A 24,334-nucleotide genomic window follows, 5' to 3' on the forward strand; every position below is an offset into this window, starting at 1 on the left:
TTATATATGAACACGTGCTTGATTCCGCTGACAGAGGAGCTTTAACGAAGATTCTATCCTTATATAGTATACCAGATAAACAAAATAAAGTGATTAGTGCTATGTAGGCTACGAGAACAGCATTGCTGCGGTTAAGGTGGGATTTATTTGGATCATTTCAACGGTCTTTGTCCCAGGGCAAAGGGAGGAAAATGAATCAGTTAGGAGGACAATGAATAAATTGTGGCTAAAAGAGGAAAATTCTTTTAAATGTTTTCACTTTTATAACTAAGAAATCAAAAATTAATTAAGATTTTAAGTAATAAATATCAGCATATGTATATTAAACTGACAATGCACATTTTTTTCAATAATTTCGTCTGAATTTTTTTCGGTAAAGTACAAATTATATTCTGGCTTTTAGAAAGCATGGGGTTTACAACCCTACTCACATTAATTTCTGCTCGTTTTGAGTTTGACTCTGTTATTTCTTTAATTTCTGTTTATTTTGGGTTTCATTTATTTATTGATACTGATTTGTGGTAATTGTATGCTTGGTAGATAATTTGATTCTAGTTTTGTTCAATTTTGGTTTAATGGAGTTCTTTACTTTTTTTTTGATAAAGTTATTTTGTGGGAAAAGTTTTTTTGAATTAATATAGAGAAAGGTTGAGATGGCTAGGCACGTTCTGAAGACGAAGGATAATAGATTGCCAAAGATCATCCTTATTTGCCCACCATCTAGGGCAAAATGAAGAACAAGTCGGCACCTCAGGTGGCTTTGTGTTTCAGTGAGTTTATAGCAGTAGTAGTACTAGTAGCAGTCGTAGGATGTTAATGTCTCTAATGAAAATTGTTAAAATATACACGTCTTATGCCTACAAGTGTCTTCAAAACTAATGAAAATACCTTAAAAAACGGAAATTCTAATACCACCGAGACTAGAAATAAACTACCTCTACACAGTCTATAATGCAGGATTTTCATCTCTCTATTGGAAGCTCTGAAAATAAAAATGATTTGCACATAAGAACTTGTGCAATTCCTATGATACAATTTCTGAAATTACAAATGCCTTGTACACAAGAAACTTATGCAAATGCCCTTAAACGCCAAGAATACCACATTTTACTTTATTCTAGAAAACAAACTATCTCTAACATGCAGTCTAACATATAAGCTATTGATCTCTCCAATGTAAATTCTGAAATTACACATGCTTTATGCCTAGAAATGCATAAAAATCTTATCCAAACGACTTAAAACACTGATAACATAAATTCTACGGTTTCTCAAAAATGAAATACCTCTAAATAGTCAAACATGCAGGATATTGATCTCTCCAGTGCAAATTCTTGGAATTCCAGTGAAATTGCACGTCCAGGTGGTAGCCCTATTTTAAAGATGCATTCCTTGTTACCCGGGTAGTGTGAAGGGTAAAATGGTGATTTGATAATACCCGATTCAGCTGTAAACTCACCACCGCACACTGGAAATAAAACCAGAAGTTTTATTCAATGTGCCGAAAGTCTTATTAGTTAACAAAAAATAGAGAAGGAGAGAGATTGAGAGTACAGAAATAGAGAACGAGAATATGAGACATAGAAAGCATAAATGAAAAGTGTGGTGTAGATAAATTTAAGTTACTAATGATATGGATTGAATTAGAGATTTGAAAAACAAGTCACAAAAACCATGAATTCCCGTGTGCTTTTTTCAAGCAGAAGGACGGGTCAGCAAACAAATTTACTGGATTGAGAAGCCATGAATTAAAACCTTTTTTTCATTTTTTGAGACTTTGAGTTCATATTATTGCCGATTTTACAAAATTCTGTATTTTTTCGCCCTTTTGGTATCTTTCTATATATGTTAAAAGGAAAAAGGAAAATGCCTGGACCGCAAAATTATGAAAGTTCTTTGATATGAACGGGAAGACAAGCAATAGTCGTAGTGTTTGCTTTATTCATTAGCTATAGTAAATACAGCAATCTGGTAATCATTTAAAAATGAATTCAAAATTTTTCAAAAATTTCCTATAATTAATGTAGGCTCAACTGGATCATTTGGATGGTATTGCAGAATTTCATTTCTTTAGTGACAAAATTAATCTAGAGTGCTTTCCAAAAGGCAATTCTCATTTTTGGAAATTAATTATTTGTTATTGTTAGCGTTCCAAGGCAACAGATAAATTAGTTAGTTCTCTTTATCATAGGTTCAAAAAGAACAGAAATGTTACCACCTTTGATTATTAGGAGCACATAAAGGCAGAATTTATAGTGGTTCTCTTTATTTTAGCCAGTTCTCTTTATCATAGTCAATTCTTTAATTTATTCTTCTAATTAATTCAATTCTAATTATAATTAATTCTTCAATTCTTGAATTTAGTAAGTTCCATTTATCATTGCTTCAAAAATAACAGAAATGTTAACACCTTTGATTATTAGGAGCACATAAAGGTAAAATTAATAGTTGTTCTCTTTATTTTAGTCAGTTCTCTTTATTATAGTCATTTTTTTAATTTAATCTTCTAATTAATTCAATTCTAATTGTAATTAATTCTTCAATTCTTGAATTTAGTAAGTTCCATTTATCATTGCTTCAAAAATAACAGAAATGTTAACACCTTTGATTATTAGGAGTACATAAAGGTTTAATTTATAGTTGTGAAATATTTTAGTATGAAGATGATAAAAAATAACATTAATTGGCTTCCAGAATAAACTAGTAAAACATTTAGTTGTTTTTTTTCATTTTTACATATCTATTTCTTGAATAATTTCAATTGATTATAGGCTATTATATTCATTTTTTAACATTTTATTTTCAATAATGAATCTAAGACATTCATCACCTCATATGAAGTAATTCCAGCTTTTCCCCTTCAATTATTTTTTATTGATCAACCGGCAACTTTTAAAAACCATGTAGATGGACAGAGAACTGACAAACGAATTTATTAAGGCAACACAGGTAACGTTTATTTACAGCAAAAGACAGGTCTTAAATCGCGTTTTCAGGCCACCCCATACACCACACATCCAACACAAAGTTAGGAATGGGGTATGCAGGTCATTCGTATGAGCTCCCGTTTTTGGGTCTTTCGGAACCAATGTTCAACCATGCTATTCTGATACAATATCATTTTCAAGAACCCCCGTCCAACAGGCTTGAAAACTGTAATATGAAAACACTTTAAAGTTTTTCTGGGTTGACTACAGAGAACCTGAAAACAGTTTTTGACGAACCCACTTAAAGAACACTTAAAGTACACTGAGCCCAGCAACTGAAAACGGGAATTTTTTGGTTACTAGTCTAAAGCCGTGAAACTTTACATACTTGTTAAATAGCGAGCCCTAAATCCACCATGGGAAACGGAGTAGTCGGATCGAAACTTTACGAATAAATGATTGGACGAAGATCTAATAATGGGTGGTAAATTTCTTCCACAAAAACGGCCCAGGGAAGGACTGTCTTCACTTTCACCATCTCGGATCTAAAAAAAAAAGAAACATAAACAGAGTATTAAAACAACATTGGTTGCTGAAATGGAGAACTTCTTCCTCTATTTAGAAAAATACACTCTCTCACTGAGCTGAGCAAATGACTTTGGACGCTGAGTAATATTTGCTGTAAAGAGTCATCCTTGTTCGTATTAAATAAAAAAAAACAAGTTTTTTAAACTGAAAGTAAGGAGCGACATTAAAACTTAAAACGAACAGAAATTTTTCCGTATATGAAAGGGCCTGTCCCCTCCTCAACGCCTCGCTCTTTACGCTAAATTTTTTTATTTTTTAACAAAAATATTGTTGTGAGAAAGTCAAACTTTAGCGCAAAGAGCGAGGCGTTGAGGAGGGGACAGTCCCTTTCATATACGGAATAATTTCTGTTCGTTTAAAGTTTTAATGTCGCTCCTTACTTTCAGTTTAAAAAACTTGTTTTTTATTTATTTAATTTCTGATCGTTTTTTAGTTAATGCAGCTTTTATTTTGGCTCACCGTCATTGGATAATTAAACAAAATTTGTATAAAAATTTTACTTTTCTTTTGCTAAATGGATGTCTCTAAATTTGGTTCTGACGTAATTTACAAATAAACTTACGTAACGAACTTCTATATTTGTATATTTTTCTTCTGGCAAAAAATACAAAGTTGCAGATTTTTGCAGATATGAGCTTGAAACCTATGTAATAGGGTATTCTTATAGGCTGAATCTGACGGTGGGATTTTTATTAAAATTATTTCACTTGTAGGGGATGTTTCTCCCCTATTTAAAAAATCAGGTAAATTTTCTCAGGCTCATAGCCTTTGATGAGTAATACTAAACTTAATAAAATTTATATATTTAGAATCAGCATTATAAGCCCATTCTTTTGATACATTTATTGACATCAAAATTCCGTTTTTAAAAGTTTCGATTACTATTGAGCCATATCGCTTGTTTTTTTTATTGTTTTTTTTTGTATTATGTATATTTCATTAACTATATGAGAGGACTTTCCCCTTAGGCAATACTACTCTCTGTATGTTGAAATTAAAAATTTTGTTTAACTCACAAACCCCTGAATCACACAGGCCGATTAAATAGAATAGATATCTGTTTTGAAAGCACTAAAAAAAAAAAAAAAACTGTAGCGTAAAGAGCGGGGTATTAACTTGGGGGCGACCACCCTAATATACGTAATAATTTACGTTAATTTTAAGTTTTAATGTTGCTCCTTACTTTCAGTTGAAAAAACTTGTTTTTTTTAAATTTAATTTCTGATCGTTTTTTAAATAATGCTTGGAAATCCAGTGCCCCTACATAAAAATGTCCCTTCCCACAAAGAAACATCCTCCATGGACAGATTCTACCGAGTAACCCCCTCCTCCAGCCCCCCCCCCCCCATCAGAGAAAAATCATTCCTGAAAATGTCTGTATACTTCCCAATAACCAATACAATATGTAAGCAATGGGTAAAGTTCATAACTTGCAGCCCTCCCCCTGGGAACTGTGGGGAATTAAGTCATCCTAAAAGAAATATTTATTAAATTTTCGACTATGCTGAACAAAATAGCTATTTTAAATTTTTATCGGGTGCATTTGGGAAAAAAATGAGCGTGGGAAGGGGCCTAGTTGCCCTCAATTTTTTTTGGTCGCTTAAAAAGGGCACTAGACCTTTTAATTTCCATTCCAAAGAGCCCTCCTACGATATTCTACGACCACTGGGTCAATATGATTACTCCTGGGAAAAAAAACAACAAAGCAACAACAAATAAACACGCATCTGTGATCTTTCTTCTGGCAAAAAATGGAAATTCCACATTTTTGCAACGAACTTCTATATTCATATATTTTTAATACGTATATTAGAGGGTTCACCCCCTAGTCAATACCCTGCTCTTTAAGCAAAAGTTCGAATTTTGTTCTAATTCTTTAAAAATGACCCCCTTAATCACAAATGCCGTTTATTAGAATAAATAGCTCTTATGAAAGTACTAAATAATCTTTGGCTTAAAGAGCGAGGTATTGACTAGGACGTGAACTCAATCATATACATAATGTTTTCTGTCGTTTTAAGTTTTGATGTTGCTCCTTACTTTCAGTTGAAAAAATTGTTTTTTTTATATATATATATAATTTCTGATCTTTTTTTAAATAATGCTGGGAAATCCGGCGCCCTCTTCATAGCAGTGTCCCTTCCCCCATGAAAACTTCCTTCATGGAAAGATCCTCCCACATAATCCCCAACCCATCCACCCCCACTACCAGAAAAAATCCCCCCTGAAAACGTCTGTATATTTCCCAATAACCAATACTATATGTTAACATTGGGTAAAGTTCATAACTTTCAGCCCTCCCCCCGGCGACTTCGGGGGATTAAGTCATCATAAAATACATAGTTATCATATTTTCGACCCTGCTGAACAAAATGGCTATCTCAAAATTTTTATCAGGTGACTTTGAGAAAAAAATGAGCGTGGGAGGGGGCCTAGTTGCCCTCCATTTTTTTTTGGTCACTTAAAAAGGGCACTAGAACTTTTAATTTTTAATCGAATGAGCCCTCCCACAATATTCTAGGACCACTAGGTCGATACGATCACCCCTGGAAAAAAAAAACAAAAAAACACGCATCCGTGATCTTTCTTCTGGCTTAAAATGCAAAATTCCACATTTTTGTAGATAGGAACTTTAAACCTCTGCAGCAGGGTTCTCTGATACACTGAATATGATGGTGTGATTTTCATTAAGATTCTATAACTTTTAGGGGGTCTTTCCCCCTTTTTTCGAAAATCATCCAAATTTTCTCAGGCGCGTAAGTTTTGATAGGTAGAACTAAACTTGATGAAACTTATATATTTGAAATCGGCATTAAAATTTGATTCTTTTGATGCATCTATTGGTATCAAAATGCCGTTTTCTACAGTTTCGGTTACCATTGAGCCGGGTTGCTCCTTACTTACAGTTCGTTGTAGAACGTTGTAAGAACTGTTTGATCAAAAACAAAGATAAAGAAATGTAAGCGATTTTTTCTTCAAACTATAAAATTGGTATTCGATAAGTTATTGGAGGGCAACTAACCCCCTCCTACGCCCACCATTTTCCCAAACACATCCAATCAAAATTTTGAGATAGACATTCTTTTAAAGTTGTTGAAAGGTTTGGAAATTATATATTTGAGGGCGACAACCCCCCTACAGCCGTCAGGGCAAGGGTTGTAAGTTATGCACTGGGGCATATAAAGTTTATATAGAAAGGATGATCATGTTAACTTTGGAGGGGCTTATTGGATTGCTAATCAGAAGTTTTAGTGCCCTTTTAGTGCCCTTTTTGAGATTCAGAGTGATGGAAGGGTAGACACCCCCACACTTCGTATTTTCCCGAAATATATCTGATAGAAATTTTGAGATAGCCATTTGTTGTCGTAGAAACTTCGATAAAGGTCCATTTGATTGGAAATCAAAAGGGCTAATGCCCTTTTTAATAGTCGAAAGTCATTGAAGGGCAACTAATTCCCCTCCCATACCCACCATTTTTCCAATAACATCAAATCAAAATTTTGAGATAGCAATTTTGTTCAACGTAAATGAAAGGTCTGAAAATTATGTCTTTGAGGATGACACCCCACTCCCCCAGAGCCCTCAGGGCAAGGGTTGTAAGTTTTGCCCTGGGGACATATAAGATATATATAGAAAGGGTGATCGTATAATGAAAGGGCTAGTGCCCTTTTTAATAGTCGAAAGTGATTGGAGAGCAACTAACCCCTCCTCCCACGCCCACCATTTCCCCAAACACATCCAAACACGTCGCAGAAACTTCGAAAAAGGCTCATTCGACTGGAAATGGAAAGGGCTGGTGCCCTTTCTATTATTCGAAAGTGATTGGAGGGAAACAACCACGTCCATCAATTCCCAAAACATATCTAATATAAATGTTGAGATAGCCATTTTGTTCAGCGTAGTTGAAAGGTCTGGAAATTATGTCTTTGACAACCCCCATACCTTTTCAAGAGAGGAACATAATTTGTACTTCACTAAAAAAAAAATGACTGTGGATTGTCAGTTTAGTATATATATGTCAGTTTAGCATATATTTAGTATATATATTGATATATATTCCTTAAAGTTACAATAATTTTTTATTTATTATATATTTTATTTAATTTTTTATTATTTATTATATATTTTAAGTTGAAAAAGTTAAAACATTTTAAACGTATTTTGTCGTTTAATGTCGCAGGATGAAAGAATTAGAATGGCTTTTTAGTCTTCAATGGGAAAGTGAACGCAAAACAGATATTTTTGTTTAAAAAAACACAAGACAAGATAAGTTTGTTCTAAAATAATCTTAATAACTGATGATTATATATTATAGCTATTATATATTAAGAAATTTATGTTTTCTGATGTGGTATATTACTGATATTTTGATATAACCATTTGTTCAAAACCAGTCCAAAGATCACATAGCAAGGGCTTTGGGATTGACAAAACCCCTCAGAGTTTGGGGGCCAGGGCTGTAAGTTAAGTCCCGGGGGCATATAACCTTTTATCGGAAGGTGTAGGTAATTTGAACTTTAGAGGAAGCTCATTTGATTGGAAATGTATAGTTCTTGTTCCATTTTCAGAGTCAAAGTTGATGTACGGCAACAAGCCCCCCCCGCTCCCTGACAACATGTTTTCCCCAAACGTATCCAATCAAAATTGTGAGATAGCCAATAGTCCAAAGAGCATATAACAATGGCTTCAAGGTGGACAAAACCCTCCAAGGCCCAGGTGCAAGGGTTGTAAGTTATGCCCTCGGCAAATAAGGTACTTGTGGAAGAGATGGTCGTTTAAACTTTGGATCAGATGGGGCTCAATGGATTGGAAGTCAGAAGATCTAGTGCCCTTTTTAAGAGTCAAAAGTAAAAGGAGGACAACCAGCCCCTCTCTCACAAGCCTATCATTCCTCAAAACACGTTCGATCAAAACTTTAAGAGAACTATTTTGCTCAGCATTATTGAAAGGTCCAATAATTATGTCTTTGGGTATGTCAACCTCCCCATAGTCCTCAGGTTAAGGCCTGTAAGTTTGGCTATTCGTTCATTGCTTACATACAGAACATATCACTGAGATATGTATTTATATTTGAACTTAATTTTCCAAAGAGATTACGGAAAAACAGGCGATCCTTTCAGAGAATGTTGAGGAGAGTGCTGAACTAAATCAAAACATGTTATGTGTTTATGGATTGTCAAAAGGGCGTAATCAATGAATAACTGGGTATATCAATTTGGAAATTCTAGGAAATTATAAGGGACATGATCAAAAAGAATATGTTAGTATGCTACAACTTTTACAATTACACCTACTCCCCTGTGTCACATCAATAAGCGAAGGCCGACGCGATCATTGTTGACCGGAAACATTGATTTTTTTTTTTATCAGTCTTTCTCAAATTCCATCTTTAATTTACAACAGATTTGGGCCTATTCATGAAGTAGAAACTTTGCGAGTTGCTGGCTGGACGCTGGTCTTCTTCGTTATTCATCAAGAGAAGTAGAAATCTACTAGAAACGAAATGGGTGTGGCATTTTAGCACCCTTGCAGAATAGTTGAAATATCTAACAGTTATTTGTTCCTAACAGAATATATTATCAAAATCAGTAGTATTTTTATTCGTCGAAAATTACTGTATACAAAACTTTGAATACCGTATCACATTATTTATCATTTATCTTCAAATACTAGTGTAAGTCGAAAAAAAAACTCCTTCAGGCAAAATTCAGAAGTATATTAGAGCAGTGGGATGTGGCTATAGTTATCGTGAATGAAAATCGACTGATCCACTCTGTGTGGACTGAGGTCGTTTCTCTTCTACATCACTATCATAGTCATAAGCAGCACAATAGCGCTGCCTAAGTAAAGAGCGATATGGGCACACTATATTATTATTATTTTTTTTTGGTTTTAGACCAGGGTATTTCGTATCGAAGGAGTTGTAGAAACTGCGAAAAGGGCTCATTCGATTGAAAACTGAAAGGGTTAGCGCCCTTTTTAATAGTCAAAAGTGATTGGATGACAACTAACCCCCCTCTCACGCTTACCGTTTCCCCAGAAAAATCCAATAAAAATTTTGAGATAGGCATTTTGTTCAACGTAGTTGAAAGGTCCAGAAATTATGTATTTAAGGATCACAAACCCTCTACAGCCCTCAGGGCAAGGGTTGTAGGTTATACCGTGGGGGCATATAAGGTTTATATAGAAAGGGTGATCATATAAACTTAAGAGACGGCTCATTGGATTGCTAATCAGAATTTTTAATGCCCTTTTTGAGATTCAGAGTGATCAGAGGATGGATGCTCCCCCGCCCTTGTATTTTCCCGTAATGCATCTGATGGAAATTTTAAGATGGTCATTTGTTGTCGTAGAAACTTCGAAAGAGGCTCATTCAATTGGAAATTGAAAGGGTTAGTGCCCTTTTTATTAGTCAAAAGTTATATGAGGGAAACAGCCCCCCCCCTTTGCCCATAAATTTCCAAAACACATCTAATCAAAAATCTGAGATAGCCATTTTGTTCAACATAGTTGAAAGGTCTGGAAATTAAGTTTTTCAGGACGACAACCCCCCCCCCAGAGCCCTCAGAGCAAGGGTTGTAAGTTAGGCCTCCAGGGTATATAAGGATTTTATGTAAAGGATGGTCGTAAAAACTCCAGAATGGGCTCAGTTGATTGGAATTAGATGTTCTAGTGGCCGTTTTTATGAGTGAGAGTGATCGGAAGGCAGCAGCCCCCCCCCCCTACCCGCCACGTCGTCTTTTCCACAAATGTACCCGATAGAAATTTTGAGATAGCCATTTGTTCAAAAATAGTACAAAAATCATATAATAAGGCCTTTGTGGTTGACAGAACCCCCAGAGTTTGGAGGTGAGGGTTGTAAATTATGCCCAAGGGGCATATAAGGTTTTTACGGAAAGGGTGGTCGTGTGAACTGCAGAAGAGGCTCATTTGATTGAAAATGTATAGTTTTAGTACCCTTTTAAAATTGAAACATGATGGAGAGAAACTAGCCCTCCCCCTCCCTGAAATCCTCTTTTTCCGAAACGCATTCAATTGAAATTGTGAGATTGTTTTTACCAATAGTCCAAAAATCATATAACAACATCTTTAGGGTGGACACAATCCCCCAGAGCCTAAGGGTTGTAAGTTATGCCCCGGGTCATATGAGGTTTTTATGGAACGGGTGGTCGTATAAGCTTTGGATCAAATGGAGCTGATTTTGCAATTCAATTCAATCAATTATTTATTTAAAAGAAACACAGAAGAAATTCTAGAACTTTAGACACTACAGAACTTTTTGATTTGATTAGAAGTCAGAAATTTTAGTGCCCTTTCTAAGAGTCATAAATGAATGGAGGGCAATAAACCCCCCCCTCCCAAGCCTATCGTTCCCCAAAACATATCCGATCGAAATTTGAAGAGATATATTTTGCTTAGCCTTGTTGAAAGGTCCAATAATTATGTCTTTGGGGACTTCAACCTCCCCAAAGTCCTCAGGACAAGGGCTGTTAGCTAGGCAATTCGTTCATTGTTTACACATAGCATATATGTTATTGAGAAAAGTATGCATGTTTGGAATTTACTTTCCCAAAATACGAAGGACCTTCAGGTGAGCCTTTCAGAGAATGTTGAGTGGATTATTGAACTAAATCAAAACGCATTATTTGCATGAGGATTGTCAAAAGGGTGTAAATAACTGAGTATATTAATTTAGAAAATTCAGGAAATGATAAGGGATCTGATCAAAAAGGCAGTCCTTGCATGCTACCAATACTATTACAACTACCAACTCTACTACTATCAGACTACTCTATTTACAGTATTGAGGGGAAATTAGAATTAAATCAAAAGACACTATGTGCAAGCAAATTGTTAAAATAGCGTATCTCAAGTATTGATTTAGATATTAAGTTGGAACTTCCAGGGAATGCTTAAAGGGGAAGATTATCATAGGCAATGTATTATTTATTTATTTATTTTTTTTAGACCAGGGCACTTCATATAGTAGGAGTTGTCGTAAAAACTTTGAAAAAGGTTCATTCGATTTGAAATTGAAGGGACTAGAACTCTTTTTAACAGTCAAAAGTGAATGGACTGGGGGGATTGGACAAAACCAATCCCCCCTCCCACGCCCATTATTTCTCCAAACATATCCAGTAAAGTTTTGAGATAGTCATGCCGTTTCACGTAGTTAAAAGGTCCGCAAATTATGTCTTGGTTGATGAAACCCCCCACCCCCACAGCCCTCAAGGAAAAGGTTGTAAGTTTTGTCCTGGGGGAATATAGGGTTTTATATAAAAATTTTGGTCATATAAGCTTTGGAGGGGGCTTATTAGATTGGTAATCAGTGCCCTTACTAAGTTTCAAAGTGATTGGAGAGCTGCTACCCCCCCCCCCACCACGCCCATCAATCCCGTAAACACATTTAGTCAAAATTTTGAGATATCCATTTTGTTCAGCGTAGTTGAAAGGCCCGAAAAATATGTGTTTGAGGTTGATAACCCCCGACCCCCCCCCTACAACCTTTAGGGCAAGGGATGTAAGTTATGCTCTGGGGCCATATAAGGTTCTTATAGAAAAGGGTGATCGTATAAGCTTTGTATGGGGCTTAATGGATTGGTAATTTGAAGTGCTAGTGCCCTTATTAAGAGTCAGACTGATTGGAGGGTAGCTAATCCTCTCACCCATCATTACCCCAAACACATCTAATAAAATTTTCGAAATAACTATTTTATTCAACGTAGTTAAAAAGTCAAGAAATTATGTCGTTGAAGATGACAACCCCCCTCCCTATAGCCCACAGGGCCAGGGTTGCAAGTTATGTCCTGGGTTCATATAAGGTTTTAATAAAAATGTAGTTGTATAAGCTTCGGAGGAGGCTTATTGGACTACTAATCAGAGCTATTAGCGCCCTTTTTAAGAGTCAAATTGATCGGAGGACTGCGACCCCCCCCACACACACGCAAAACATTCTTCTAAAAACATTCAATAAGATTGAAGATGACAAATCTTCCCCCCCTAGCCCTCAGGGCAAGGATTACCCCCCCCCCCTTTACTGTTTATATTCCCCAAATGCATCTGATGGAAATTTTGAGATAGCCATTTTTTCAAAAGCAGTCCAAAGATCACATAGCAAGGTCTTTGGGGTTGACCCAGCACCCCAGAGTCTCGGGACCAGGGTTGTAAGTTATGCCCTGTGGGCATATAAGGTATATATAGAAATGGTGATCGTAAAAATTTTGGAGGGGGCTTATTGAATTGATAATCAGAAGTTCTCAGGGTATATCAGCTTTTTATGGAAGGGTTGGTTGTTTGTACGTTAGACGAGGTTCATTTAGTTGGAAATTTATATTCGATTGGCAGCCCAAACTATTATGGATTCTTATCAAAAAAACTAAAAAGATATAAAATATTATTTTTTTTCCATGAAAAAGACCATGTTAGTAAAAAGCAAAGAGAAATTAATTTTAAAATTTTTTTCCACAAAACAAGTTTTTCAAAAAAAAGTAAAGAGCTCTATACAGCCAAAAATGAGCAGAAATAAAGTCATATAATCTTCCAAGTGTAAAACTACCACAAACCACTATCAATAAATAAATCAAACTCAAAACGAACAGAAATTACAATAAATAGCTGAGCCCAACTCAGAACGAGCAGAAAATAACATGAGTAAGGCTGATAACCCCCATGTCTTCTCAAGACCAGAATATAATTTGCGCTTTACTGATAACAAAATAAATTTTTTAGTATTTTCACTATTTTTTACTTTCATAAATAAAAATTATCAAAACTTTAAGGAACAAGTGTCAGTCTATTTTTATTAAACTGAGAATCCAAGTTTTTTTTTCAGCAAAGCACAAATTATGTTCTCGTCTTGAGAAGGCAGTGGGGTTATCAGCCCTACTCATGTTAATTTACGCTCGTTTTGAGATTGACTCGGCTGTTTATTGTAATTTTTATTCGTTTTGAGTTTCATTTATTTATTGACAGTGGTTTGTGGTAGTTTTACGCTTGGAAGATTATTTGATTTTCTTTCTGGTCATTTTTGGCCAGAAAGAAAATCAAATACTTTACTTTTTTTTGAAAAACTAGTTTTGTGGAAAAAGTTTTTTAGATTAATTTCAAAAGAAAGCAATGAAAACTTTATTCAGGGTTCAAACTGTTACAAAACCGAGAAATTTCTCAAGACAAGACTAAACCAGCAAATAAAAACATTTTGGCGCTATAACCAAACCATAAGAAACAATTCTCAATAAAATTTTCTGCACAAGAGTCACATTAAAACTAAAAACGAAATTGACAAAAACGAAAAACGAACTAAAAACGAAATGCCTTCGTATTGCTATTAAAGTAAGTTCAATTAATTTTGACTAGAGCATTTTTCAGGAGAGGGCTGAAAACACACACGCAAATACATATACACGCACATGAAAACACACAGAGATACAAACATAGATTGGAGCTGTTTATAGATCAACCAATGTTTTCCAAGAATTAAAACGGAAAGTCTCGTACAAGATTTTACCTGAAATTTGTGTTCTGTTATATTGGTTTACTAAACATGAAAATAAATCATCAAACCGAATTTTGAAATTTGTCGTAATTCGCTCAAAGATGTTAATATGTTGATGACTTGCTGATTCTTGAAATGTGTCATAGAAATATAAAAAGTAACACCCTCGAAATCCTATCCATGTTTTGGATGAGGCTAAGAATTTACATAAGAAAATAAATTCCACCAAGTCAAAAATAATGACGATAAATTTTTAAAAATTCTTGAAATCCACTCCCGTTTTCCTTAGATTTTGGCTTTTATTTCTATTTTCAACAAAATTTTGCAACACTTTTTAATAATAGGTGTAAAATAGAACTTTGATGGATGGGTAGAGGAATAATATTCAAATAAATTGATTGAAAATCTGGCTAATTTTTCCGTTCTTTACAGCTTGGTGCCGTTGATCTTTATATTAAAATCAAGTTGCCATCAAGCGATGGCTAATTGGAGATAAAGCCAAGACATAATTTAGGGCAATAAATCATACTGATCCTCTTGCGTTAATTGTAAATCAAGTACACTTGGATCAAGTCAACAGTTTCATATACCTCGCCCCCCGATGGATCTTTGTACTGATGGACCTTCAGACGCCGATATACAGCAGCGATTGCAGAGACCACAGAGGGTCTATGTTTCCCTCAAAAAACCATTGTGGAACCGGCGTGAAATTAGTATACCTGGCTTTGCTTGTCTCTCTTTATAAGAGCAGTGGAAAAATACGACGGCAATGAAAACTTTACTTATGAGTCAGATCTTTACAAAACTGAGACATTTCTTAAGACAAGAATAGCTAAACCAACATATACAAACATTTCGGCGTTATAACAAAGCCATAAGAATCAATTCACAATAAAAATTTCTGCAAGAAAATCACATTAAAACTAAAAACATAATTAAAAAACCCTTAGCATTACTACTAAAGGAAGGTCAACTAATCTCGTCCAGAGCAGTATTCCAGAGAGGGCTGAAAACACAACGCACACACACATAGACATACACACATTCATATACATATGCGTACTCATTCAAATACCCATATTAACTCACATATACACACACATACACACACGCACACGCGTAAGAACACACACACACACAAAAAGAAAATATATTTTTGGCAAGTATTTTTCATTTTTTTGTGGATTCGAGATACTTTAAGTTACCTCAGGGAATACTGACCCCCACCCTCTATGTAAAAACACACAAACACAAGACAGTGTGTTTGTACAAACAGACACACTGTCCTGAGGCATGCAAATAAATAGATATATTGTTAGTAAATATATCACCTCAACGTAATCAAACCGGCAGACAGTAGAGGTCTCTAACTGCATTTCCCCAAATTGTAGTTGTAATCTTTCACCAACTGGAGCTCGTATTATCCACTCACAGACAAGGTTATGGTCATATGAATCCGGATGATTGGGTGAACTTACTGTTCCTTCTGGGGCAGTAAGTAAGCCTCCGCACCCTGGAATTGCTAGAAAAAAGTCGTATAAGAATTAAGGTTGACTAGATTATTAAAACACATTAACAACCAGTAAAATTAGGATATGGGGCGCATTTGACAGGGGTGCACCATATTTATGAAACAGCAATATTCTTTATGGAATCTAACAAAATAAAACATTTCAAAATTATAATGATATTGAAACAAAAGTCAGATCAAAAAATCATTGGATACAGAGAAATCTTCCTTGATTGGTCTAATAGATCCTCAACAGAATTTCAGCAAAATGGATTAGGCCTACTTAATTGCATCCTTGGTTCTTCTTCTGTCTCATAAAAATTTGTGAGATCCTTCCTTCAAAATTTGTGAGGCCTTTTCTATAACAGGATCACCTAAAATAATGACTAGCAGCTGAGAAGCGTCGGGTTTGCTTTTTGGGTATTGTCGATAAGTCGAATAGCCTCAATCCTGCTATGTGTAGGTAGATTTTTTGTTTGTTAATATCTGCATCTTACTTGTATTACCTTATGTATTATGTTATTCGAAATAATATGTTTTCCATGTGTGTTTTTTTCTTTCTTTTTTGTTCACCTTTTTTTACTTCATTTTTGTCCTTGTGTGTTCTTTTGGGTAATAAAATATTGATTAATAATAAAAGTGTGATATTTTTTATGCTTATTCTGAATAAGGCACATTTATGAAATAAAGTTTAACGAAATTCAAAACTTTTATTTCTCGGCTTCGTTGTTCTATGAACCATTGATATTTTATACAGCTTAAGACTCGTGCCATATTATTTTTATTTTTTTTTTAGAATAAGTAATTTCTATGATTAATCCATACCAACATTTTTGCGGCAATACACAAATCCGCATGCGTTGAAAATTTCCAACATATTCGAAAAAACGTGCTAAGAAATTTAGTAAATAGCTAATTGTTAAAAGAAAGACTACACTGAAAAACTAATTATTTTTGTGAAATTTTGTAGTAATTTCTTATTATCCCGCCGTAATAATACTAGTTCAAAATTATCAAATTTTATTATAGCTATCTTCTAGGGCAGTTGCGACTTTTGCACATTATGCTTGTGGCTACAAAGTAATCTTGTTCGGTTTTCTTGAAAATTAAATCCGTTGTTTAGATTAAAATAGCACACGAAGCGTAGCATGTGGCAACTAATGGATATTCTCAGAGAAAGCGTAATCAGAGGAAGTGTAATTTAAATTAAGCTATAGTCTTTAATTAAGAAAAAACATGATGACATCTATATTCTGCCTATTCAGGAATGTTCAAATGCATCCGGACAACGCAATTAAATCCTTAGGCTTACTGCAGTCCTCGCTTGCAAAACTTCGCATGTAACAATTTTACCTAAATTCAACTAAAAGACTATTCCCGGTCATTTTTTTAAGCTTTGTCGAATGGCAGAGGCTGTGAAAATCCTTTAAGCTTCATTTAAAGGCATTATTTTCAAATTTTATTTAAAATGTATTATTGAAGCTTATTTCTTGGAGGTATTTTTTTTATTTTATTGCCAGTCATATCGTGATGAACCAATGAGAATTACTGTATTAGTTATAGATTACAACAGCTACAAAGGGATGGAAACTCATGTCCTTATAGCCAGAGCCGTTCCTAAGTTGGATGGTGGCTGAGAAAAATTAATTACATCGACCCCTACCGAATCAAATATAAGCAAAGAAAGCCGAATCAAAGTGAAAAAATTGATCAAAGTTGGAGACCTCCAGCCACACCCCACTCCCCCTCTGACGACACCACCCGTGGCAACTTGCCTGGGTTTACCCCACCCTTTTTGAACGGCTCTTCTTATAGCAAATTTTATTAGTTACAACAAGAACAAAATGTGGAAATTTGGATTTTCTTTTTTTTTTCATAGGAAAAAAAAAAAAAGTTTAAAATTAATAAATGGCAGGAACAACTCGGGATTTCTTTTCATAGGAAGAATAATATCGAAAGCATAAAAAGTGAATAGCTTTGAAGAGAAAAGAAAAAAGAAGAAGGTCCAACAAGATAAAAAAAATACGTTAAAACTTATACCAGGAATTGACGCGTAGGTTATATGAAATCCATGATCAGACAAAGCCATGTCAGAATGAAAATATACCAAGCCAGTTCGTCCAGAGGTGATAAGTGGAGCAGGGTTTCCAGTACTACAAAATTTCCCAAGAAGAGGGCTGTAGTCATGCGAACCATCACGAATCTATAAAGAAAAATCAGCTTATAGTAAAATGGGCTTGTCTCATAACAACTTAACTGAATATGCATGCGATCAACATCCTTAGCAAAACTGCATGCTGGATAAAAAAAAACGTGCCAACAGCCGAGATTTAGCAGGGGATCAGAAATATTCTTCAAATGGAAAGGGCTTCAGAATTTTTCAAAAAACTGTTTGCCTATATTGCTAGATTTTTCCAAATTCTAGCCTATTTTTGAAGCGAGTTTCCAAGCAGACTGCTCTACCATTCAGCCTTTCTTCTCCTCTCTACGTAGGCAAAAGATTGGTTCAGATAATGCTTTCATTTTTATCGGGAAAAGCATGGACGTTAGACACATGCTAGGGGATTTTCCTAGAGGGAAGGGGATCAAGGATTCAAAAATTCAGGGGGGTTCTAAAAATAAAAATAAATATTCTAACTGAAAATTGTATATTGTGCCAAGAAGTTCAAGAAAATCTAGGATTTGGAGGTGGGGAGAGGAGTCACCTCCCTGGGTACATCCCTGAAGGATACATCCAGGTTTAGACTAAAACCATTTAAAACTTAAATCAGAATTAACTGTGAATACGTAATAACTTATATTAAACAGTTCATACAAACGAACTGTAAGTAAAGAGTGACTCAGCTCAATAGCAACCGAAACTCTAAAAAACTGAGGTTTGATAGCAATAGATACGTCAAAGGAAAGGATTTTATGCTGATTCCAACTACATAAAGTTCATGAAGTTTAACATTACCCATTGAAATTTACGAGCCAGGGAACGTTTGCCCGATTTTAGAAAAAGGGGAGAAACACCCATGGGCGCCCATAAGCTGAATTTGATGGGGGGGGGGGCTTACCTGGTCTAATCGGTACTTCCAATACTGTATAATATAAATTTAAGAACAAAATAGTATTTGTTACTGAGAAGTATAGATTTTTTTTTTGGGGGGGGGGGTCTGTTTGGGGGAATTTTCCAGTAAAAATTTTATAGGGGGGGGTCTAGGGGGTGAAATTTTCAGGAGAAAGTTTACATCAGCGGAATCTGGCAGAATTCCTATACGAAACTTTTTTATTTATCTTACTTGCGTGTTATTTCTGCGTGTTATTCGAAGAGCGAACACAAATAGACAAGGATGAAGGTCAACTTTTCCGGCGTTCAGCAGCTTTACAGAGTGCTCCTGCTTTCACTCTAGTTGCTCGGTTTTGTCTTCGAGCATTACGCCGGAGGTGGATTTAAATGCTCCTATCTCTATTTTTTTTTTCAGATATAGCTGCACACAATGGTGTGCTTATTTGATCCTAAAATATGATATATAATTTACGAATAACCCTCCTTTTGTCATTGCAACATCTGTCCCCCCCCCCCCCGAAGAGCAAAAATAGTCCATTTGTATGTGGCGGTCTCGGATATGTGCTCTGAATTTTCCGAGGACAATTCTAAAATGGAAAAGCATTTAAAGAAAACAAATATTCTAACAAGATAAAATATAGAAATAAGCAACAAAATTACTATATAATTTTTACGTTGATCCGTGCATTAATACTGCTTTACTTCTAATAATTCACTACAGCACAGAGCCATCTGAGGCCGAAACAGCTGCGAACGCTCTTATTCCTCTCCAACCTTTTCATGCTTACACTCTTTACCCCGCTTGCGAAGTTCTAATTTCCTTTAAACTCTTTTTTAACCCCTTTCAACACCTGTTGAGATTCAATCTTTTTGTTTGGCACAAGACGGACTTCCCAGAGTCCCTAAATGGAGCACAATGGGTGGAAGTTAGTGACTCTTCATCCAGAAAATAAATTGCTGTCATATCAACTTTCTTTTAATGTGTAGCCCTGAAAAGCAGGTTCGAAACCCATTTTTCGTTTAGCTGATATACTTTCAGTCAAATGAGTACCTATTCAAAAAGTCGGATGATTATCCAATCTTTTGGATGATTATCCAAAAGTCGACGTCCATCCCCCGAAAATAACAACTTGAATGTGGTTCCCACACCTAGATGCACCTCTTGATGCACCCGCGTTTCAGAGCACAAACAATAATACTAATTAATTGTACTTCAGCTTTTTACCTTTCTTCCTATATCTTTCTAAAGATCACCTTTCCATGATTCTACGGTAAAAGGCATGCTTTTTTGTGATGTATTTTTGTAAGCCAATCAAATTGTTTCTTATTTCGTGACATTGTGAAATTGCTTTCGTGAAATTGTTTCTTATTTCGTGACAGACAAAGAAACCCATATTTAAAGAAAGCCTCTTTTGTGAAATTATAGAACAATGAAAGGAATGAAAAATTAAGTTTCATCTGATTCGTTCTCTAGTAGAAAAATGTCGCTCAATAAGAAGAAGGAACATTCTTTAGCTACAAGGTTTATTTTGCAAGCTGCTCCTCTATACCTCTGTGTACCCTTCTCATTGTAACTTTACCCTGTAGTTGATCACAGGGGCGGATCCAGGATTTTTTTAGGGGGGGGGGGGTGCAAACTAGGTTGATACGATAAACTTGCGTTAGGAGTACGTTTAATTAAACCCAAACTTGCGTTAATTAGCTAAATTACACTACTTTCGACTACGTTAGGGGGGGGACCTCTCGCCCCCCTGGATCCGCCACTGCTTGATCAACATTATTCTATAATTGGTAAAGAAAAATAGAAACACTATAAACTCATTTCCCCCCCAAAAGAAAATATTTCTACTTTATTTTAATAATATTAATAGGTAGCTAATCATTAGATAAGCAATGAAATTTATTCTAATAATTAAATATTAATAATTGATTAATTAATCTAATTAATTAATTTGTTCTAATAAGCAGCTAAGCAAGAACTTTACCTCCAGAAAATCGAAAGTACAATTATCATGATGTTCCATCTGTAAGGTGGCAAACGTGAATTGTATTCTTTTCCCTGGTGGCACTTGAACAGTCCAATAGCAATCTCTGTTTGGAGGATATTTCCCAGGGTAGCTAGGGCTGTTAATGACTCCGTGATTTGCTTCTGGAAGGACTCCACCGCATACTGAAAATTATCAAGAGTTAGAAAAATGAAAATTTATTGCTGGCAAAAATAACACAGTTGTGGGATCTAGCGAAAGTGATCAGAGTTTCTGATAAGAATCTTAGGAAATATGCAAATAGAAATTCCAGAAACACCTAGATCTATATCTTAGACATATTACAAGATATCTATAGATTAAAAAGATCAAGTAATTTCCCCGTAATATTTTCCCGTAAAAGTTTTTCTTTAATCCTGTTTCGACTGCTGACAACTCATTACAGCGTCAACATGTCAGACCACAAAAGATTTTCCCAAAAAGCTTGAGTTTTTTTTATGGTTTCTTTCTAGTTTTCTATGTACTATAACTTTCTGTGCCTCACAAATGTAACGAATGGATGAATGGATCCCAATTTGCTGTTCGCTTTCAAAAATATTGATACAGGTACCATGCAGGAACACTAGAATTTTCTTGGAGGCTAATAATAAAAAAATATCTAAATAATGTAAATTCAATCACAAGAGCCTAGAAATTTGAGGAGATTTAGGATTTCGGGGATGCCCAGGCCCCATGGCCTCGTCCTATGAGTAACTTCAGAATTTCACTCATTCAATGAAGTTTCCTTCAATTTCTTAACATGACCTATTCTCAGTCACTCTATGGAAGCACTGATGCCAATGCTTTGAGTCTCACATATATTAATATCCAGCTCACGAATGAGAGATTACAATGACTGTTTTTATCCTAACTTAGTCAGCTATGTGTTAAATTTCTCAATCACTTTCTTTATTTCTTTTTATCTCACCTTCCCCCGTCCTCTCAGAAAATCATCTCTTTACTCTCACATTCTAGTACTACTACTACTACTATTACTAACAACTCACCGCAGCACCAAGCCGCCTGAGGCCAACACAGCCAAGCACGCTCCTCCTTTGTCCCAATCTATTCAAAGCCTCCCTTTTTACACCCTCCCACGAAGTTCCCATTTCCTTTAAATCTTTCTTTATAACGTCCTCCCACCCCAGACGAGGACGACCGACTTGCTTTCCGTTTAGCTCTAGACGGTTGGCCAAAAGGAACAATCTTTGACAATCTGTCATCCTTCATCAGCACAACGTACCCTAGACAGCTCATCCTTTCTTTCATAATAGCCCTAGAGAGTAATATTGAACAACATTTTTCGCACAGCCTATTGTTTGAAATACGGTCAGTCAGCCGGGTATCCAGAACAATGTTTAAGCAATTTCTTTGGAAAATATCAAGCAAATCTTCATCCGCTTTTCGGAGCGTCCATGCTTCAGAGCCATATTTGACCACTGTCATTGCTGTAGCTTCTAATATCCTAATCTTGGTTTACAGACTTATCCTCGTATTCTCCCAAACTTTTTTTAACTGTGAAAAAACACCCTGAGCCTTGGCTATTCTACTTTTGACATCTTCACTGCTGCCACCATCTTTACTAATAATACTACCAAGGTAAGTGAAGCTTCACACCTGATCAATGTTTTCATTACCCAACATCACCTTTTCATCTTCACTTATTCCTAGTCTTAGTGGCTTAGTCTTCTTAACATTAATTTTCCAAACCTATCTTACGTCCTGAATTCGTAAAACCTCTAAAAGTTCATTCATTTTGCTCACACTTTCATCTTGGATGCTTAAATCGTCAGCACAATCTAAGACCAGGAGACTTTTTCTTCCCCATTTGTTTCCGTGGTCTCCCATTGCTTTTCCTGTGCTCCTTAAGACAAAGTCCTTAAAATAGTCCATATAAAGGGGGATATAACACAACCCTGCTTAACTCCGGATTTAATGCAAAACCAGCTTCTAACCTCATTTCCTACCTTAACCGCAGCAGTGTTATTCTCGTACATAGCACTAATCACTTTAATGTATTTGTCTGGTATACCATACAAGGATAAAACCTTTACTAAAGCGAATATATCAACAGAATCGAACGCTTGCTCATAATCTATAAAACCCAGAAACAAAGGTATTTGGCAACTCAGGCACTTCTCAATTATTAACCTAAGAGTGAAAGTTTGGTCGCACATCCTCTACCTTTTCTAACACCTCCCTGTTCTTCACTTAAAACTTTGTCTACGGCATTTCTCAGTCTAAAAAGTATCATATTACAAAGGAATTAACTACCTACAGAGACCAGACGAATGCCTCAATAATTACCACACTCACTTTTATCATCTTTCTTATAAAATGGCTTAATTAAGGTTTTCCTAAAATCTTTCGGTACTTCCCCTTTTTCAAAAATCGTATTCACTATCTTCAGTAACTTATTTCTAACCTCAGAGCCACCATATTTAAGAAACTCATTTACCACCCTATCAGCACCTGGAACCTTATTATTCTTTAATTCTTTTAGTACTGTCGCTAATTCTTCCTCACAAAACGAATCTTCCTTCACATCCAAGGTATCCCAAACTTTTTCATTTTCCTCTATATCTGTTCCTGCAACTCTTTCTCGGTTTAACCAATTATCAGAATGTTCTGCCCATCTCTATTTAATTCTGTCTTTAACGCTAATTGTGGCCCCATTCCTATGTTTAATTGGGAAAAGTCCGTAATGACTACTCACTCTAATTTTATTAACATACCAGTACAATATTTTACTATTATGCCGTCTTACTGCATCTTCCAGATCCTCGGCAATTTTATCCATGGCCTCTACTTCACACCTTCTTAGTTCATATTTTAATGCTTTCTCCACTTCTTTACATTCCTTTTGTTTTCATACTATCTGTCACAAAGATAATTCTTGTACAAGCCCTTTCTCCTTTCTATTAAACATAAAGCTTTTTCACTAATATTCTTAGCTGCAGTTCTAGCTTTCTTTCCTAAGACACCTTCAGGAACTTTACAAATTATTTTTCTAAAATTATTCCAACCATCTTCCACATTATCAAATTTTAAACTCTAAAGTTTAGTATTCAACTGTTCCTGGAATTTTTCTCTCAAATTCTCATCCTGGACTCTACCAACATCGTAACTTCCCGGGAGGTAGTTACCCTTCCGAAATTTCAGCTTTAAATTAACCCTTGACACTACTAGATGGTGATCTTTAGTTTAGCATCAATAACAGAACTCCTATATACCCTAGTATCTTGCATTGATCCTGCCAGTCTTCGGTTTACTATAACATAATCAATAGGGTTTGCTGTCTTAACATCACGTGAATACCATGTTAACTTATCATCCATTTTATGATCAAAGAACATATTGATTGTAACTAGATTGTTATACCTACAAAATTGCAAAAGTCTGTATCCATTACTGTTTTCTTTTCCTACATCAAATTTACCTAGGCTAGGATACCATCTATCTCTATTTCTACCGACCTGGGCGTTAAAATCTCCTAATAAAAACATCATATTTCTACCTGGGACCCTTTCTATTTGCTCCTGTAACTGTAAGTAAAATTCATCTGAGTCACTAGTATCTCCGTCAGTTCTACACGGGTATATACTACTATAACTGATACCCTAAGCTTTTTAGTCATAAAATGAGCAATTAGTATTCTATTATTAATACCTTCCCAGCCTAAACAAGACTTAGCAGCTTCATTATTCATCATGAACCCTAATCCCTGTCTATGTACCC

At 35.4% G+C, this 24,334-nt stretch overlaps 1 protein-coding gene across 1 annotated transcript in view; it reads right to left on the reverse strand.

Annotated features, from left to right (window-relative positions):
* Nucleotides 1–24,334, reverse strand: part of LOC148942958 (cubilin-like) — a 405,682-nt gene that overhangs the window by 250,556 nt on the left and 130,792 nt on the right. Inside the window, exons 14-18 of the mRNA XM_089102575.1 lie at nt 20,558–20,742; nt 17,561–17,723; nt 15,342–15,532; nt 3,316–3,472; nt 1,287–1,468 (exon numbers count right to left, since the gene is read on the reverse strand). Of these exons, the coding sequence (XP_088958701.1) occupies nt 1,287–1,468; nt 3,316–3,472; nt 15,342–15,532; nt 17,561–17,723; nt 20,558–20,742 (878 nt within the window). The remainder of the gene's footprint in view (nt 1–1,286; nt 1,469–3,315; nt 3,473–15,341; nt 15,533–17,560; nt 17,724–20,557; nt 20,743–24,334) is intronic.

Source organism: Artemia sp. Qi Xiang Cuo, chromosome 16 (genome assembly GCF_049724085.1).
Source record: "Artemia sp. Qi Xiang Cuo chromosome 16, ASM4972408v1, whole genome shotgun sequence".
Classification (NCBI taxonomy): Eukaryota; Metazoa; Arthropoda; class Branchiopoda; order Anostraca; family Artemiidae; genus Artemia; species Artemia sp. Qi Xiang Cuo.